Below are 20,494 nucleotides of genomic sequence, written 5' to 3' on the forward strand. Positions count from 1 at the left end.
TTCTTTTTTAAAAAAAATTTTTATTGTGGTAAAAGTCATAGTATAAAACATGATTTTAACCATATTTAACTGTACAGTTGAATGCATGCTTTTAATTTATATAAATTTTATTTCAAGACTTATTTTTCTGTTTGACATAGTGAAAAAAATAGTGACCTTTCCCCTATTATGGGCAGTGAACTAATAAATGAAAAGCCCTCTCCATATGTCCTTTCTGAAGTTTTAAATAAAAGAGAAGCTAACTGCAGCTCCTGTTGCGGCTGCTGTGTGTTGAGTTATTCTGAAGACGCTTAGTGCCCCAAATGTGGCCCCTGCTGCCGTAAACCTAGCCTGTGTCCGTGCTGGCTGCTAGGTCTGTGTTAGCACCGCTCTGTCCCGGGATCTTCCTTAGTTCTCTCCTCTACTGTGCTCTGCCTCAGCCTTGTTCGCTGGTGCCAGCCCCTCTCCCCTTCCATAGTAAAGGGCTTTTCAGTTTTCACTGTGGAAAACCAAGCTTTTATGATGAGCACCTGAAACCAGCGTTGTAGTCAGTCAGCAAATTATGGTTGAAGTAAATAATGGGCAAAGAAAGTGTAACTTCAGCCTGAAAGAAATGTTTAGAGTTGCTGCAGTGCCTCAGAGAGTTATTTAATAGGGGAGAAACATTTATGGTCCATAGTTCCAAATTGATGAGCAGACAGACAAGCCTTTCCATGTGAAGCTACCTCCTGTAGGGTGAATCAGACTACAGTTCCTTCACAAGTGGGTGTGTGAGTCGATTAGTGGGGCCTGCTTTGGGAAATTTCTAAGTTGACTGAAGAATTAAAAGAAACAAAAGCCCGCAATTCCCTTCTCAGAAACTTTTTCTGATTTTTTTCCCCCATAATTGGTCCGGTTTCCTCTCTTCACCCCTATGTTTATTTTGTCATTTCTTATTGTCTGGCCCAGAGCCTGGCTTAATTACAGCTTTTCTCACCTTGTCTTGTAACCAATTATGCGCAATATAATCCACTAGAATGAGCTCTTTGCTGTTACTTGCTCTGCTTTTCTTCCTGCTAGAGAGCTCCTTGACTAAAGTATGACTGTTACTCATATTCTTATCCTCACTACTCGTCCCTGTTGTTTTCAGGAATAAGGAATGTACAAGATAGGAGACAGCCCTGGAGGTGGTTCTAATTCCCTAAGGTCTTGTGTTAACTGTGTGAGAATTGATGCAGACAGACTCCAAGCTCAAGGTCTGCATCATAGCACTCCTGCCTCCAGGTCCTGCCCCCGACTTCTGTAACCCAGGTCTCAGCTGCAGTGCTTTCAATTTAAAATCCAGGCTTATTAAAACTTATGGGAATGGACCCACCCATACGAAGAATTTAGGCTTATGTGGTAACTCTCCTAATACCATTGAAGGCTATTGTGTGTCTTGGAGTTGGAAAAGCCTTAAATCCTATTAGTTTGAATGTGGTAAAGTATGTTCCCTTCAGAAATGCCTGAACTTTGGAGAAAAGTCTCAGTTGTCTGTAAGGGAGTTGTAGTTTTGGCAGTAAGCTGCATATTTTGCCAGGAGCCAAATTTTAAGTTTTATTGTTTTTCGGGAAACACATCTGTGAAATAATGGAAATAGTGACACACTGTGTTTAACATTTTAAAAGTTTCTAAAATTATTTTGTTTACTTGAATTATAAAACAATAACTTTTAGGATAGCCTGACATTGGGCTCTGACATTAACATAAAGCTTAAAAAAATATTAGCGATTAAATTTTATATGTGTGTATTGACTGATGACAGTATTTTATTTCTCAATTTGTGGAAGAGGAAGCTAGATTTTAGTTGTTGATTAAGATCATTTTACTATAATTTAAAATTTTGGGATTTACCCAGAATATGAGCAAGTGGATTTCCTTGATAAACTTTATTTTACCTTTTTTTTTTTTAAAGGAACAGTAGTTGACGTAGACTTTGAGTTAAATACAGAGACTACAGAATGATATGGGGGTTGGGGGGGGCTGGTGTCTACTCTAGCCATCCAGAGAGTAATTTCTCCTCTGAAGAACTGCTCCCGTGGAGCTGTATTCAGCAGTTCTTTCCTGCTGCTGCTACTGCTGCTAAGTCGCTTCAGTCGTGTCCGACCCTGTGCGACCCCATAGACGGCAGCCCACCAGGCTCCCCCATCCCTGGGATTCTCCAGGCAAGAGTACTGGAGTGGGGTGCCATTGCCTTCTCCAATTCTTTCCTAAGTGACAAAAATGGACAGACCTTAGATAGGTCTTCTCTTGCCCTGCCTGCTCAACTCGACCCTTTTCTCTGGGTCTCCTAGCCTCATTGTACTAGGAGACCTAGGGAAATTAAGTGACTTGCCACAAGAGACACAGTAGGGACGGGGGAGAACCCCCTGTGCAGTTGGCACTCCAGTTCTTCCCTTCCTCGTTAGCAGCCTGCCTCCTTAGGTAGACACCCATAGTCCAAGTTAATACCATGTGTGTAATAACCAGTGACCTCTTTTCTTACACTTTGCTCTTGGCTGTTCTTTATGCCTGTTACTCATCGCATTCCTCTGTGGAGCTCTCCATCTTCATCTTTGCTTCCGCCTCCCCCGCCGGCCCCCACTATTTCCGTCTCTTTTTCTTCCTCTGTTTCTGATCACGTCTCACCTGTTGCTTTGTTTCTTTCCTTTAACCCTTCCTTTTTTTTTTTTTAAAGGTAAACTAATTCAATCTTTTAAAAAATATTTATTTATTTATACCACTGCAACCAGTCTTATTCAAGGCAGGCATGACTTGGTAGTTGCCAGTAGCACGTGGGATCTTAGTTCCCCAGCCAGGGATTGAACCTGCATAGCCCCCATTGCAAGGCAGGTTCTTAGCCACTGGACCACCAGGGAAGTCCCCCCTCCTTCTATCTTAATTGGCTGGTATATAGAATAGCAATATTGTAATAATTAGAGTTTTTTGATTACATGTAACAGAAATTGGCTCTGACTTGCTCAGGTTTAAAATTTTAGATGAGTTTTCTGGTAGTCAAAAGAGGGAAAAGGAGAAGGCAATGGCACCCCACTCCAGTACTCTTGCCTGGAAAATCCCGTAGACGGAGAAGCCTGGAAGGCTGCAGTCCATGGGGTCGCTGAGGGTCGGACACGACTGAGTGACTTCACGTTCACTTTTCACTTTCATGCATTGGAGAAGGAAATGGCAACCCACTCCAGTGTTCTTGCCTGGAGAATCCCAGGGACGGAGGAGCCTGGTGGGCTGCCGTCTATGGGGTCGCAGAGTCGGACACGACTGATGTGACTTAGCAGGAGCAGCAGCAGCAGCAGCAAAAGAGGGAAATAGAGGGCTCCTATGGCCTTCACTGTTTAATAAAAACTCTCTATTCATTTAAATGGGAAATAGCCTTTCCCTCTCTCCTCTCTGGTTTGTTTGTTCATTTTGTCATTGAGCAAGTAATTATTGAGCAGCTGTGCCAGACAGCTTTTCTAGGCTCTAAGGATATAGCAATGAACTAGAGAGATAAAAATCCGTGTCGTCATAGAGCTTACTTTCTGCTGGGGGAGACAGATGAACAAATGAAACATTGGTGATAATGGCTATGCTGGTGTTTTTTTGGCTACTTCAGGTTGGAAGCTCAGGGCAGCTGTCTTTGAGGTGATGACATTTAAGCTGATAAAGAGGAAGAACATTCTAGGCAGAGGTAATAGCAGATGCAAAGGCTTTAGGGTAGACATGAACTTGAGTATGACTGAGGAGCCAAGAGAAGGCCCGTGTGGTTGGAGCATAGAGGATGAAGAGGCTGATTCGGTGATAAGGTGTGAGGTCCCTGCCAGGGCTTGTATGTGAGGGGAGTAGTTTGGATTTTATACTCCATGGGAAGCTGTTAGAGAGTTGAAATGGTCTGATTTGCACTTAAAAGGACTTTAAAAAGTCATCTTTCAGAACTCTACTCAAAGCTCTCCTTGATACCAGTTATCTCTGTGTTTCATATTTCTCTTATGCTGCAGTGCTGTGATGATCTGTGTATTTACATGTCTGCCTTCCCTGTCTTTTTTCATATCCCTAAAATATAACTCTTCTTTAATTTCTTCCAGTGTCTTCTAGTTTTCAGTTTACAAGTGTTGTGCTGCTTTGATTTAATTTACTCTTGTGTTTATTCTTTTTGATGCTGTTATGAGTGGAATTGTGTTCTTAATTTCTTTTTTTGGATTGTTTATTGCTAGTATATAGAAATACAGCTGATTTTTGCATATTGGTCTTATATCCTATAATCTTGCTGAAATTATTCTAGTTGTTTTTTGGGGGATTTTTAAAATTATTTTCTCTCTATGTAAGATAATATTGTCTGTAAAGAGAGATAGTTTTACTTTTTACTGCTTTTTTTCCCCCCCTCTTGCTTAATTACCCTGACTGGAACTTCTAGTGTAATGTTAAGTAGAAGTTGTAACAATGGACATCCTTTTCTTATTCCTGATCTTTGGGGGGAAAACATCTAGTTTTCTGCCATTAAGTATAATGTTAGTTGTGGGGTTTTCACAGATGCCCATGAATCAGGTTGAGGAACTTGTGTTCTTAGTTTCTTGAGTGTTTTTTCTTTTCTTTTTTTTATTATGAAGCAGTGTTGGATTCTTACAATGTGTTTTAATGAAGAAATGGATAGATTTTGTTCTGAGTTGTACTGTCTGTGTCAGTAAGTAAATTTTCTTGAAGTGAGCTTTTAATCTATAAAAGATGCTGATCAGGTTGAAGCCATAGAAGTGCTTGTTGACGGTTTTTATAGTTTGTCAACTGATATACATTTAATGGTTTCTAACTTCCCTGGTGACTCAGTGGTAAAGAATCTGCCTGTCAATGCAAATTCAATCTCTGGGTCAGGAAGATCCCCTGGAGAAGGAAATGGCAACCCACTCCAATATTCTTGCCTGGGAAATCCCATGGACAGAGGAGTCTGGCAGGGTCACAAAGAGTTGGATACAACTTACTGACTAAACAGGGTATGCAATAGATCTGTGGGATGGATTTAAAGTACTTTTATTTAAGTTGAAGTTTCCTTCACTTGTTTCAGTTCTACGGTTTGTGAAACTAGTAAGCTATTTAGGGAACCTGGTTACTTTACACGGTTAAGAAGTAACAGTGGTTACTTTTTTTTTTTTTTCCAGTGGTTACTTCTTAAAAATGTCTATACATTTAAGAATGATAAATCCTATTATGTTCTTGAAGGATGAGTCAGTTACGTGGCATCTGTTTGAGCAGTTTGGACTAACACACAGTAAAATTGCCACAGAATACTTTGTGCAAACACCTGACTGGTGGGCAAAGCTCTTGCTTCTCCTGCTTTCTCTAAGCAACGACTCTTTGTAAATACTGGAAAAGAACAACCAGTTCCTTGTTTGTATTCATTGTTGGTTTTCTATTCTTGAGTCAATTCAAAAGAGCAGTAACTTACAAGTTACCATGAGATTCTAGATCTGAGATTTAGTTCCCATGCTGTGTGGCTTCTGTCTTAGAAGTTTTCAGTTTGAAAAAGAGTAAGGTGACTATATTCAAAAAGGAGAAAAAAAGCCTTTTTTGTTGTTGGTCCTTCAGGTACATGCTCTAGTTACTAAAATGAATACAGTGGGTTGTCTGGTCTACCTTCTTCTCTCCTAGGAAATCTTAGGCAGCCATGAGTTGTCATTGTCTTACTGCTCTCCCACCCAGGTTGGGTTCCATAACTGGCGAGTTTGGCCATCGTACTCTTGTATGTGCCCAGACAGTTTCTGACTTTTCTTGTTTATTTTTCTTCCAATTATTTTGGCTCTATTTGCATCGAGAAAATCTTCTTCCTCTCATACTTGAAATTAGTCCTAATCATATTGACAAATATTGAGAAAAGCTAATGCATTTTGAAGTGGAATTAGATGTAATAAAGTACTAGTCAAACATTTAAAATAATTCGGGGTTCGCTTTAGACTCATTATAAACATATTCGTTGATCTCCTCATGTTTTTCTAACCTAACCTTTCCACAAGTACTAGCATTAGAGAGAAAATAATTTGAAAAGCAAACAAACTTATTTAAATGAATTATTTTGTTTTAGTTTTTGAAATAATGTTTTCTACTATATTTTGTTTTAGATATCTGATTTTAGTGATAATATGGAATACTATGTTGTTTTTGGACTGGGCTATAAGACTAATAACCATAAGACTTTATTTTTGGGAAACTATTTCCAGAAGTCTAAATATTAGCTTTTACAAATAGGCTTTTGGAATAGAATTCATTTGCAAGTTAAAGACTTTCTATAATGGGCCATAGGTGTTAAGAGGATTTAAACACAGGTTCTTGATCTATTGCAGCGGATCTATTACCTGCATCTTCATCATAAATGAAGTTATAGTTCTTGCCTTCTAAGCTTGATCAAAAATTCAGTCTTTGGTTTAAAGACTCTTCTCACTTTAAAAAAACTTTTCTTTTTTAATTTGAAAGGTTTTATGAAATAAAACTCATACTATACCCAGAATTAAGCAGTGAAAGTCAGCATGAGAAGTTTCTAACATGAAACCATTTCGTTTCAGAGTATGTATTATTCAGGTGATATTCTGGAGAGAGTCTATTTTTGTGCTTTATGCAGATACTGGTTTCTGATGATGACTGATAGTTGATATGTAGGGTTATGTTTGTCCATGAGTTGTAACCTAACAGCCTTGTACTCAGTTTGTGTGAGATCAAGGACTCAGCTTTTCTTAGGACCAAGTATTTTCTCCTTTTCCCCTTTAAAGGGTCCGTATAGACCTCCGTGTGCTAAGAATATTGGCTTAGTGTTTCCTTAATTTGCTTAAATAAGCGGCTGAGCTAGTTCAGTGAGATACAACAAGCTCAGCAATATCTGTCCCGGAACATGAATGAGCTCTCCTCAAGCAGGAGAAGCCCATGGCACTGAGACACTACTAGCAGGAAATATGTGTTTGTCCTGGCTATGGTTGTCAGTTCTGGAAGGACATCTTTGCAAGCTGATCATGAAAGTTCTGTTTCCCATCCAATTAGATGGGAAAATACACATGGCTCATGTTGTCTGCAATTTTGCTAAATTACCCATCAAAGAGTTCCCAGTGGTTTCGCTCTAATTACACCCATGAGAATGGTGGAGAGAGTATTTCTGTTTTAAACTAATTCTCACATTAATAGAATAAAGTCCACTGGCCACTCACTGTCAAATCCCCAATTCAAATTCAAATGTGAAACCACAACAAATGAGAGTATTATAGAGCAGACATCACCTTAACCAAGAAGCACATTTATTTCTAGACCTTGTTCTTAAGAGGATAATTTGGAAGCGATGGAGACAGAGACCTGGCATGAGGTTCTGCCTTTCTTTTATAGTTAGGGTTGCCTCCATTACTTGTTAAGCAGATGCATTGTCTAATATTCTGCAAGCCTTGTAACCTGTGGTTTATAATGGAGTCAGAACTTGAAGAACAGGAAGAATGACTGACTTTCTTTTATGGTGTGTTCAAAGACTATAAGAGACAACATACATTCCTTCTGCTCTCATTCAATTAAACCAGTAGAAGAAACCTAAAATAGACTGAATAATGCAAGTTGTTTTAACTATACAGTTGCATTCGTGGTTTGTAATTAGTCTTACCTATCTAATTTGTGATTGTTTAACACTGAATATTTTCATTTCCGTAAGCAGTTAGAACAAAAGTAGAATTGGCTGTGCATTTGAAAAATGTTTGCCTATTTTAAAATTTTATTTTAAAGTTGAGTGCAGATATTGTTTTCTTAGTCACTGGTTATAATGGGAGGAAATGATTAAGAAGAAAAATGTTGCTAAAAATAAAAAAAGTAAGCATTTTGTTTGTGCTTGTATATGACAATCAAGGCTTAATGCTTTCTTCAGGAAAAAGCAGTTTATAAATGAAGTGCCCTGACACTTAGGAAGTCTGAGAACCAAGTCTTGCCAGGCAAGGAAGAGACTTTAAAAGCTACATGTTTCAGCTCTTTGGAGAGCTTCTCACCTCATCATATGTTTTTATAGATGTTCATTTCATGGACTTCTGTGGTTTTACATCTTGTAGAAAACTGGTAATTGCTCTCCTCTCTGGAAAACAAAACAAAACAAAAAAACAACCAAACCTGGTAATCTTACTGTTTTGTTTATGAGAAGTTCGCATAAGGAAAAATGAGTACAATGGCGCTCTCCTGGTTACTTTGCTGGAGAGCGTTGTGGGCCGATAGTGATTTTCTGATAGTTTGACAGTGGATTGATGAAACAGGTGCCAGTGCATGTATTTTGTGGTTGTTGATACTAAGTCACCAGGACTCAGGATGCCCTTTGAACAGAAAGAACCGAGAGCAGCATCAATATCTGTAGATTGAAAAAATGAGAGGACTGAACTAAGTGATGGTCTGTGTTACGGCTCTGGTGTATAGCGATCGTGAGGGATGTTTACAGCCTTGTGTTTTGATGTTTGTATGCATACATGGGCTTTGGACTAAGGTGTCAGATATAATAGCAGTTATGGGTCCATATTCAGATGGATACAGGCGATGGAAAAGAGAAGAAAGAAATAATTTTGAGGTCAAAGTTTATCTTTTTCCTGTGGTCCCTCAATATAGATGAGTAATGTGGCAGGTACAATTTTGAACACTTTATATACATTGTTAATTCGCTTAATCTTCCCAAAAAATAGCCTGCTGAGGCAATTACCGTGTTATCCCCACTTCATAGGTTAAGGAAATGGAAGCGCAGAGAGTTAATGTAATACAGCTCGTAAGTGAAGAGCCTAGCAGCGTGGCTGTGGACCTGGACTGCCTAACCACGGCACTGGGCGCCTACTCTCTGGATAGGGGATCAGTGTTCTGTGATGCGTGTTCTCACATAAAATGCTCTCTTTCCCTCCCATGTTTGTTCCTGCAGCCATCAAACATTTTTTGTGTGTGTTATGTGCCAGGCATAGTGGTGAGTCTCGTAGATATAGAAGAGACAAGAAATCCTGCTCTCAGATTTACAAGCCTAGCTAGGGAGACAGACTAAAATAACCACAGACACCTGGGATGACAAATGAGGGTAAGAATTTGCAGGAGAAGGGCAGGGAGCTTTGAGAATGCACAGCAGGGGCCCGAGCTCCTCGAGGTGCCAGAGAAAGCTGCCCTCCCACAGTGACTTGAGCTATGAAGCCAAGGGGAGCAGGAGACATCGAAATACTGTAGTGAGGCCAGGAAGGCTCAGGCAGAGTCTGCTGTCTTTGTGGACCATTCCCCAGCCCCCTTTAGAACCCTTGTTCTCGGTATCTCAGTACCAGAATGACAGTGTAGACTTTCCTTGTGTCCCTGTGTGTGCAGGTTCCTATGCAGATTGTAAGCATTAAGTAGATACATGTTGGTCTTCGGTGACTGTTCTGTTCCACCTTCTGCTTCCTGCCTTTTATCTCATGTTGGGAGTGGTAGAGTGTAACTTCAGAACAGATAGAGGGATGTGGGAGAATGAATGTCTCAGTCAGGTGGCATGCCTTGGCTCTCAAAATACTTTCTAAAAGCTTATACAGATCATTTGATCTAAAGCCCTTATGTTTGAAATCAATCTCTTTCTTACTTTCTCTTTTAGCACACCATTGAAGTCTTGTTTCTATGTACCTGGTTTGATGCTTTCATATAGCTGGGATCAGAAAGTTAATTTCATTAGCTCCTCTGGGCATTACCGCTAAAGTTGTAGTGACACATTTAAAAAATCTCATTCACTGAATATTAAATAAGCTGAATTAACCCCCTAGGGCCAATGTAGTCTTTGTATTTTAACAGTTTAAAGTAGTTTATATTCACTAAACATATATGTATTTATTGAGCATCTGCAAAGGAGGCTTTGTAAGGCTTATAGAAGTATGAAACACTTGGTTATTGCGCTTAAGGAGCTTCATACTTAGGCTAAAGGAAAATAATTGCAACAGAGCTGTGAGGGGCCCATCAGGAAGTGGTCAGGAAGGCCTCTGGGGCTATGCTGCCTGACTCCACTGCACCCTAGCTGTGTGGCCTTGAGGCAACTGATTCTCTGCATTTTGTGTGTAAAATGTACGTTGTGCTTGTGAGGATTAATGATCCATATTATGTAAATTGCTTAGAATAGTGCTTGACTCATAATATAAACTATATAACTCCTTGCTTTTATTATCATCATTGTCATGGTCATTAGAAAGAGTAAGGAAGGGTTTCTGAGCTAAAGGAAAAGGCATCATGAAAGTAGTATTTGAGTTAGCTCTAACGAAACAGGAAGGATTTTAATAGGCAGAGAAGGTGTGGAGAGTATTCCAGAACAAACCTCAGATGCTAGAAGGTATCAAGTATGATTCGGGAACGGTGAGGAGTCCAAGCTAGTGAATGGGGTTCATCCAAGGAACAGTGACAAATTCACCTGGAAAGGTGGATTAGAACCTTATCTTGGGGAAGGATTGACAGTCTGGCTGGACTTTTGAGCAGAACTGAGTCTCTCAGGTTCTGCTTTAGAATTACTAGAGTAGGCGGGAAGTGGGGGCAGAGAAAAATGGTGTGAGTCATAGTATATGGAGATAAGGGTTTGAAATAAGTTGATAATGATGAAAAAAAGGTCACGTGCATATCTGCTAGAAAAGAATGAAACTTAAAATTCAGGGCCCCTTCTGTGCTCAGAACCCTAGTGGTGGTTATGTATTAATAAAATTTGAAAATATATTTGTATCCTCTGTTTCTTTCCCCAAATAATATGTTTAAATCCCTCAAAACTGCTTCCATCCCATAATTGAAAGAGACTGGAGAAAGAATCAGTCTATGTATTGATTTGATGAGGGTGGGTAGAGTGAGACAGAGAGGCCAGCGTTAAAAATGACTTTTGAGATTTTATCTGAGTGATGGGGAAGAACCTGATGGGAAAGAGGGATGATGGGGAAGCCATTTAGAGAGCACTGGTCTCAAACCAAGTGAATGTTCCAGACTGGTTAGCTTCACCAGGCAAAGCGACATTTTCTTTCCTTTTTTTTTTTTTTTAAAATATCTCTGCACATCCCTATCCTCAATTGCTGTTGTACAAGTGTGATAATTTCAAGTTATATGAGGCTGGAGAAAGGGGTCTAAAGATGATTGCTAATTAATAGGCTAGAACCCAAAGCACATATCATTGGGACTTCTTTGTAATATCCACATTAAGTATGTTGTGACTAGGCTAAGCCTAGTTTTCTGAAACCTTTAAAGAGAGGCCCTCCTTTTTGGTATGATTCTTCTATATTCAGCAAATCTTAGTGCTTCTAGACTATTTTCAAGTTGAAACATCTGTTTTCTGGAAACTTCTATCTTGAAGAAGTTTAATGGACTCAGACATGGTTGGTAATGCTGATTTCACGGCTGTTTTAGTGTTCCTGTGGCAGTACCTGACTGGCAAAGGCTGTTCTCAGCATTTTATGTCCTTTTTCATAAACAAGTAAAATGTGAAATAACAGGAAATCAAAAGCCAAGATTGAAGAATACTGTCTCAGATGGCCAAATTGAATCTTCAGGAGTATTTTTACTTTCCAGATCACAAAATATAAATATAATTGACAGAGACACTCAGGTTTCAAAAATGAAACGTTTCTGAATTATGGGTGTGTGTGTATGTGTGTGTGTGTGTGTGGGTGAGTGGGTGTTGGCTTTGCCATCAGGCTTTTTTTGGGAAATAATAATACCTAAAAACAAAGCTAAAAACAGTAAGATCTGAAGCAAATATCTCTGGGGAGGACCATTAGCAAATTCATGACTTCTGTATTAAGCCATGTGTTGTTTAAAGAATCATCCCTTGTATATCAGATAGATTAAATTATCTGAGTAAGAAAAATTGTTGTAAATTCCAAGCTGCTTCTGAAATTCACATGTACCATTTTTGGACAGGCTTTAAGAATTAAATGACCATAGGATATAGTTTAAAGAAATGATTTAGATGTATTTGCAGATTAGTTGTAAGAGGATTTTGTTTAACTTACCAGGTTGGTCTACTGTTCTATGAAATTAGTCCAAACTTCATATTTGTTACAAATATGTGTGTCATGAACACAAACATTTTATTTAACTTTTTTCTTCAGTTTTATTGAGATATAACTGACATACAACACTGTTTAAGTGTATAACATAATGATTCACTCACATACATCATGAAATGATTATCACTGTAAGTTTAGTGAACATCATAGTTTCATATAGATACAAAATTAAAGAAATAGAAAAAAATTTTATGGTGAAAATTCTTAGGATATACTCTTTTAACTTTCATATATAACATATAATAGTGCTAATTATATTTATCATGGTGTACATTACATCCCTAATATTTATCTCATAACTGAAAGTTGGTACCTTTTGACTGCCTTCATTCACTTACCCCTCCTGTCAGCCCCCACCTCTGGTAACCATAAATCTGATCTCTTTTTTGTATGAGACATTTATTTTTCAAGTATAATGACTTTCAATACTGTGCTACTTCCTGTTACACAGCATAGTGATTTGGTATTTCTATACATTTCAAAATGATCACTGTGATAAATCTAGTTGTGGTATGTCACCATTCAGAGATGTTGTGGTTGTTGTCAGTTGCCCAGTCGTGTCTGACTCTTTGCGACCCCATATGCTGCAGCACGCCAGGCCTCCCTGTCCCTCACCGTCTCTCGGAGCTTAGCCAAGTTCTTGTGCATAGCATTGGTGATACCATCCAGCCAGCTCGTCCTCCAACACCCTCTTCTCCTTCTGCCTTCAGTCTTTCCCAGCATCAGGATTTCTTCCAATGAGTCAGCTGTTCATGTCAGGTAACCAGAATATTGGAACTTCAGCTTCAGCATTAGTCTTTCCAATGAGTATTCAGGGTTGATTTCCTTTAAGATTGACTGGTTTGATTTCCTTGCTGTCCAAGGGGCTTTCAAGAGTTTTCTCCAGTATCACAGTTCAAAGGCATCAGTTATTCAGGGCCCTGCCATTCAAAGATACTATATATTATATTCCCCACATTGTACATTTCATATGCGTGGCTTATTTATTTTGCAGCTGGAAGCTTGTGCCTCGTCATCTGCCTTACCTATTTCTTCTTCTTCCCTCCCCACTGCCTACATCTGTAGCAACCACCTGTTTGTTCTCTAACTATAACTCTGTTTTGTTATGTTGTTCCTTTTTGTGTTTTTAGATTATTTGTATAAGTAAAATCATACAGTATTTGTCTTTCTGTGACTATTTCACTCAGTATAAAATTCTCTAGGTTCATCCGTGTTATTGCAAATGGCAAGATTTCATTCTGGCCGAGTAATATTCCATTGTGTGTGTGTGTGTGTGTGTGTGTGTGTGTGTGTGACCACATCTTCTTTATCCATTTGTCTATTGATGGGCACTTGGATTGCTTCTCTATCTTGGCTATTGTGAATAATGCTTCAGTTAATATAGGAGTGTATAGTCAGTGTATAGTCTTTTCAAATTAGTGTTTGTGTTTTCTTTGATTAAATACTCAGGGATGAAATTTCTGGATCATATGGTAGTTTTATTTTTAATCTTTTAAGGACTCTCTGTACTGTTTTTCATAACTGTACCAATTTATATTTCCACCAGCGGTGCAGAAGGGTTTAGTTTTCTCCACTGTGTTATTTGTTGTTTTTTTGATAATAGCCATTTTGACAGGTGTGAGGTGATAATCTCATTGGGGTTTTTATTTGTTTTCCCTGATGACTAGTGATGTTGGGCATCTTTTCATGTGGCTCTTGGCCATCTAAATGGCTTCTTTGGAAAAGTATCTATTTAGATCTTCTGTCCGTTTTTTAATTGGGTTGTTTATTTTTTGGGTGTTGAGTTGTATGAGTTCTTTGTATATTTTGGATATTAACCCTTTATCAGATATATCACTTACAAATATCTTCTCCCATTCAGTAGGTGGTCTTTTTGTTTTTCTGATAGTTTCCTTCATTGTCCAAAGCTTCTTAGTTTAATGTAGTCCCATTTATTTTTGCTATTATTTCCCTTGCCTGAGGAGACATAGCCAAAAAGATATTATTAAGACCAGTGTCAAAGAGAGTACTGCCTACATTTTCTTCCAGAAGTTTGTGGTTTCAAGTCTTATATTTAAGTCTTTAATCCATTTTGAATTTATTTTTGTGCGTAATGTGAGAGAGTTTTCCATTTGGATTCTTTTGCATTATAACTGCCCAGTTTTTCCAACATCATTTACTGAATAGGCTGTCTCTCCTACACTGTGTATTCTTGCCTGCTTTGTTGTAGATTACTGTCTAAAGGCACTTCTCACAGAATTAGAATAAATAATTCTAAAAAATGTGCAGAGACAGAAAAACTTCAAATAGCCAAAACAATCTTGAAAAAGAAGAGCTAAAGGTATCACTTCCTCTACTTCAGACTATACTACAGAGCTATAGTCATCAAAGCAATGTGGTACTGGCACAAAAACAGACAGACACACAGGTCTGTAGAACAGAATAGAGACCTCAGAAGTGAACTCATACTTGTATGTGCAATTAATTTTCACAAACGTTTTTTATTTTTAAGAGTTATATATTTTAAAATTAATTTGTGTGTAGACTCTGGCAAGTGATACTAGTTTTCCATTTATAGAAATGGTATAAACTACTTTAGAATGAATTAAATTAAAAGATTGTGTCTATAAAGAGAAGAACATAAATAGAAATGATAATACATGGTACTGTGTGTGGTGGCAGAAGTTGAGAAAGTTGATGCATGATTAGCTGAAGTTTGTGAAACATTGGCTTATTGGAAAATAATATATATTATACTTGCTTATAGTACTGTAATTTTAATTAATTGTTAAATAAAAATCTCACAGCTATTGGTCACACATATATGTTAGAATGTTAGCTCTTTAAGAATCTTTTATTAAAAGTTAAAAGAGTTATTTGGATCTTGGTATGTGGCATCAGTGTTTTTTGTGTGTGTGCCCTTAGTTGCTCAGTTGTGTCCAACTGTTTTCAATCCCATGGACTGTAGCCCGCCAGGCTCTTCTGTCCATGGGGGTTCTCCAAGCAAGAAGACCAGAGTGGGTAGCCATGCCTTCCTCTAGGGGATCTTCCCAACCCAGGGATCAAACCCATTTTTCCCACATTGCATCAGTGTTAATGAAGCAGAAAAAAATTAGTCTAGTTGGTTGACTCCTAAATGTGGGCTCAGCTGATAAAAAATCCGCTTGCAAGTGGGAGACCTGGGTTTGATCCCTGGGTTGGGAAGATCCCCTGGGGAAGGGAAAGGCTACCCACTCCAGTATTCTGGCCTGGAGAATTCCATGGATTGTGTAGTCCATGGGGTCACAAAGAGTCAGACACGACTGAGCAACTTTCACTTCACTAAGTTAGTTAGGCGTAAGAACATATATATCAAATGTGATTCTATTGAGAAGAGTTATAGGACTTCCCGGCAAAGAGTGGGAAAATTTTATAAAAGCCATGCGTGTAGTCACTGATTTCAGGGTAAATTGTTAAAGGGCTTCCCTGGTGGCTCAGTGGTAAAGAATATGCCTGCCAACGCAAGAGATGTGGGCTTGATCTCTGGGTAGGGACAATCCCCTGGAGAAGGAAATGGTGACCCACTCTAGTATTCTTGCCTGGGAAATCCCATCAACAGAGGAGGCTGGCAGGCTACAGTCCATAGGATCACAAAAGAGTTGACACTACTTAGTGACTAAACAACAACAAGACCAAGCACTGTACAAAGGGCTTTTGTTAAATGTTATCAATCAAAAGTTGGGGAAGATTCTTCCAGTTTGGATTCATATATGCTAATATCTAGTGAGAAGAGTATTATTGTTTTTTCCTGAGAAACAGAAAAAGAAAATCAGGATATTTGGAAGATGCTTTGGTGTTAATTTTTTTCAGCAATTACTTTTAGAAATATGAGAGTATCTTTGGAACAATTTTTTGAGTATTAGTTAAATATAGACTTTATTTTTAGGAAGATACACATTTAATACTTTGTAAATGATTTAGTTATTCCACGTTAAAAAAATAAATGAATAGCCATTAGTACAAAATACAAGAAATGTGAAGATAGTAGAAAATATAAAGTCCTCCTTCCTCCCACTAATCCTTCTCCAGCCCTATTCCTTACACACAACTCCTATCAACAGTTTGAAGTCACATAATTTTAAAAGCCAAGTGTGATGGCTTTTGTACGTTGGAAGAGTAAGGACCTCTGTTGTCCCAGATCTTGCTGGCATCGCCTGCATCGTATTTTTAAGCAGGTGTGATGTGTGAAATTACTGGGGGCTTTGGACCCAGATCTGAGTTGGAATTCTGACTGCATCACAGAGCAGCCATGAGAGGTTGGGAAGTTCCTTACTTTCTGAGCTTCAGGTTCCTCAACAGCAAAGGCTTAATGCATTTATTTTATTTCTGAACTCTAGTCTTTCTCTCTGTCTCTTTTTAATCAGTGACATATCAGAGAAGGCCTGGCATAAGAATCCACGACATTTTTCTCTTGGAAAGATGGAATTTGTCATTTTAATGACCCCCATGCATGTATTCAGTGATGCACTGCTTTATTAGAATATCTCACCACTCTCCTAAGTACCTATCATCAGGTTGTAAAACGACATTGCATCTACCTGCCCCTGGAATATTCCTGGAATTTAGATGGCCTCTGTTGAGTGTCACTTTGCACTTATTAATGATTTAGCACTGGGATAAAAATAAAAACAAAGACTCTCATCTTACAGTGTGAGAGTATGGGTCATGTGTGCTAAGTCATGCAGGTAAGATGAGCAGTGAAACTCAGTGGGGTAACCGGTCTAGAGAAGTCTTTCATGTGGGCTGTTAACTCCCTCCTGTAGAATGATTGCCTCAAAATTAAATGGAATTAATGTAATTGCTCCTGAGAAGGGAAATGTATTTTGCTTTTCAAAGATGGTTGTATAAGCTTTAATTATCTAGTCCAAACACAGGAGCTTTCTGCAAACAGCTTTCTCTCTTAGCAGGCATGGTCAACTTGCAAATAACTGCTGCATCTTCAGGCTTGAAAAATCATTCATTATAACCAACCCTGTTGAGTATTATATAATCTACCCATTAGGCAGCAACAAACTCCTTAATGTTGGTTACTCAAAATGGTTTTTAAAGCTAGGGTTTGTTTAAGTGAATTTTTGTAATCATTTTAGCTGCAACTTGAGATGTGGTTCTCCACTGGTGGAATCTGTCTCCTGTCTTGATCATTCTTTTACCATGGTTTCATTTTCTCTGCTGTTTTTTTTCCTATTCAGTTCAGTTTGTTTGGTATGTGCTTTATCAGACCTTGTTTACTTGTCATAGGAATATGGAACTTTCTTAATAAAAGTTGGAAGTATTTTTTATATATTTATTTTAGCTTTCTATTTTTAGAGAATTGAGTTGTTTTCTAGTCTTGAACTTACTAATAATTAAATACATGTAATATATTGCTACTAGAATAGCTTAAAGCTCAAAGAAACTTTGTAAGCAGAGAATAAACCTTACTTTTTAAGAACTGGGACTCTTGTCATTTTTGTTGTTGAAATGCATAGGGTTTTTTGTTTAATTTTTGTTTCTTGGCTGTTCTATGTGGTATTTAGGATCTTAGTTCCCCAACCAAGGATCCAACCTGTTCCCCCGGTACTGGGAGCATGGAGTCTTAATCACTGGACCTCCAGGGAAGTTCCATGCATAGGGTTTTGATGTTGGGACATATTAAGGAAATAATGCCATTAATTCTAGGTAGAGAGGATTTTAGGGATCAAATTTGATTCAAACTCTAGAGGAAAAGGATCAGTGCTCTTGTCTGAGAATTAAAATATTAAACTGCACTTAGAATAAAATCAAACTCTCATCATGGTTTGCAGGGCTCTTCAATGACTTTCCCTTCTTCCCCCTTCCCTAGCCTCTGATCCTCTCTGTCCGGCTCACCAAGCACTGTCCCCACTCAAGGACCTAGCCCTTTCTGTCCCCTCTTTCCCTTAGCTATTCTATGGGTCTCCTCCTACATCTTTCCCAGAGACCCCTTCCTGACTACTTTGAGGTATTAAGTAGGTCTTCTCTTATTCCAGGACTCTGCTTATTTCCTTTTCAGCACTTATTTCAGACTATATTTATTTTTTAATAAATAATTTATTAATTATTGTTTTTGCCTCTCAAGAACATAAATTCTATTAAGAAAGGTGGCAATTCTTCATATTTTGCATCTATTATATATAGTCAATAAATTGATTAAGTGGAAATAGTTTACTGGTTTTAAGAACTCTTTTTTACTTGTTTCTTTATTTAAGATAGTTTATCCTGCTGGTCTGGAGGGATTTTTTAAATTTTATTTTTATTTTTACTTTATTTTACTTTACAATACTGTATTGGTTTTGCCATACATTGACATGAATCCACCACGGGTGTACATGTGATCCCAAACATGAACCCCCCTCCCACCTCCCTCCCCACAACATCCCTCTGGGTCATCCCCGTGCACCAGCCCCAAGCATGCTGTATCCTGCATCGGACATAGACTGGTGATTCGATTCTTACATGATAGTATACATGTTTCAATGCCATTCCCCCAAATCATCCCACCCTCTCCCTCACAGTCCAAAAGTCCGTTATATACATCTGTATCTCTTTTGCTGTCTTGCATACAGGGTCATCATTGCCATCTTTCTAAATTCCATATATATGTGTTAGTATATTGTATTGGTGTTTTTCTTTCTGGGTTACTTCACTCTGTATAATTGGCTCCAGTTTCATCCATCTCATCAGAACTGATTCAAATGTATTCTTTTTAATGGCTGAGTAATACTCCATTGTGTATATGTACCACAGCTTTCTTATCCATTCATCTGCTGATGGACATCTAGGTTGTTTCCATGTCCTGGCTACTATAAACAGTGCTGCGATGAACATGGGGTACATGTGTCTCTTTCAATTCTGGTTTCCTCGGTGTGTATGCCCAGCAGTGGGATTGCTGGGTCATAAGGTAGTTCTATTTGCAATTTTTTAAGGAATCTCCACACTGTTCTCCATAGTGGTTTGGTCTGGAGGGATTTAAACATCCTTGACATCAAGAGCCAAGCCAGTATGTTTTCCAGTGCTCTTACCTGCATGCATTTCCTCGCATTTCACTGTGATTTTATTGTTTAGAGAACAACATAGGCATTCCTCAGAGCAGAGAACTCAGTAGATCTCCCATGGGTCCTGTACCTTGAGATGTCTTTCAGAATTCACCAGGAACTAAATTACTTCACAGCAGATCTTCTGTGAAGGACAGAGAACTCTATATTGGTCTTTGGTGAACACACAGTTCAATCATGGAGGTACAATTATTCTGTTCCCCAGAGAAAACCCTGCCATTATTTCTGTTCAACGTGCCTTTAAACAGCCCTGGATGGTCCCTTAATTGGTTTGCCCTGTGTCTTTTTGGAGAAGGAAATGGCAACCTACTCCAGTACTTTTGCCTGGAAAATTCCATGGACAAAGGAGCCTGTTAGGCTACAATCCATAGGGTTGCAAAGAGTCAGACACGACTGAGCAACTTCTTTCCTGTGTCTTTAAGCTCTTACTCATCCTTAAGCCAAAGGCTGCTGTTCAGCTTTAAGCTGAAAAGGAAAGTTTGGCAGCCTGCTTGCTGTCTAAAGATCAACATTATCACCATGACAGTTGTCACATTCAGAGTGAAAGAAGGGAAATGCAAATTTGGCGAGTAATTAAAATGAACTTTGTGTCATTCTTTGGTCTATTCTAAATGTTGCTATTTATTTGTCTTAGGTAATCTATTTAAAGAAGACACCAGAAGAAGCCTACAGAGCACTCCTATCTGGTTCAACCCCTCCCTATCTTCCATTCAGGTATAACTGCTTGTGAGACTTGAGCTATGGCACTTTGCTAGACAACTCACTATTTTAGAGTTGGATTACTGTGTTTTTTAACTGTATTAAGACTATGACTGTGATGTTATGTGGAATGAAATGAGACTCATGTTTATTATTTCAGTTATTTAGAGATCCCCTCCCCATCTAGTAAGAATAAAATAGCTTTCTCTTTTTAGGAATTATTTTTTTCCTTGAATTCTTTCTATATCTTGATGATTTAAGCATGAAGAGTACCTGGTTTATGACCTAATTATTTATGACCTGGTTTATGACCATGTCAAGATTTGTTAAATTTCAATAATCTGGTAAAGAATCCATCTGCAATGTGAGAGACCTGGATTCGATCTCTGGGTTGGGAAGAACACCTGGAGAAGGGAAAGGCTACCCACTCCAGTATTCTGGCCTGAAGAATTCCATGAACTGTATAGTTTGTTGAATCACAGAGTCAGACACGACTGAGTGACTTTCACTCACACATCATTGATTCATCGATTCTTTCCTTCATTTTGTGAGCACTGATTGAGCTCTGACCAAATGTCAGGGACTGGAAATATAGAATAAGACCCTCAAAGTACCTTCTCAGATGCACATCTTTAGTGGGGACCCTAAATCACATGTTCAGCAGACACATCTAGCTTCTATCCTGAGAAAGGCTGTCTCTCATTACAGTGTTGGAAAACAATATTTTGTAAGCATCAT

The 20,494-nt window shown here is 38.5% G+C and overlaps 1 protein-coding gene across 15 annotated transcripts in view; it reads left to right on the forward strand.

Annotated features, from left to right (window-relative positions):
• The window catches only part of CDC14A (cell division cycle 14A), a 183,866-nt gene that overhangs the window by 47,019 nt on the left and 116,353 nt on the right, over nucleotides 1-20,494 (forward strand). For all 15 annotated transcript variants that reach the window (XR_011258734.1, XR_011258736.1, XR_011258733.1 and 12 more), the window contains one exon: nucleotides 19,692-19,771. Coding sequence is in view for 10 of the 15 variants with exons in the window: in XM_069598887.1 (XP_069454988.1) it covers nucleotides 19,692-19,771 (80 nt within the window). In the remaining 5 variants the exon portion in view is untranslated. The remainder of the gene's footprint in view (nucleotides 1-19,691; nucleotides 19,772-20,494) is intronic.

This window comes from Ovis canadensis, chromosome 1, assembly GCF_042477335.2.
Source record: "Ovis canadensis isolate MfBH-ARS-UI-01 breed Bighorn chromosome 1, ARS-UI_OviCan_v2, whole genome shotgun sequence".
NCBI classification, from domain to species: domain Eukaryota; kingdom Metazoa; phylum Chordata; class Mammalia; order Artiodactyla; family Bovidae; genus Ovis; species Ovis canadensis.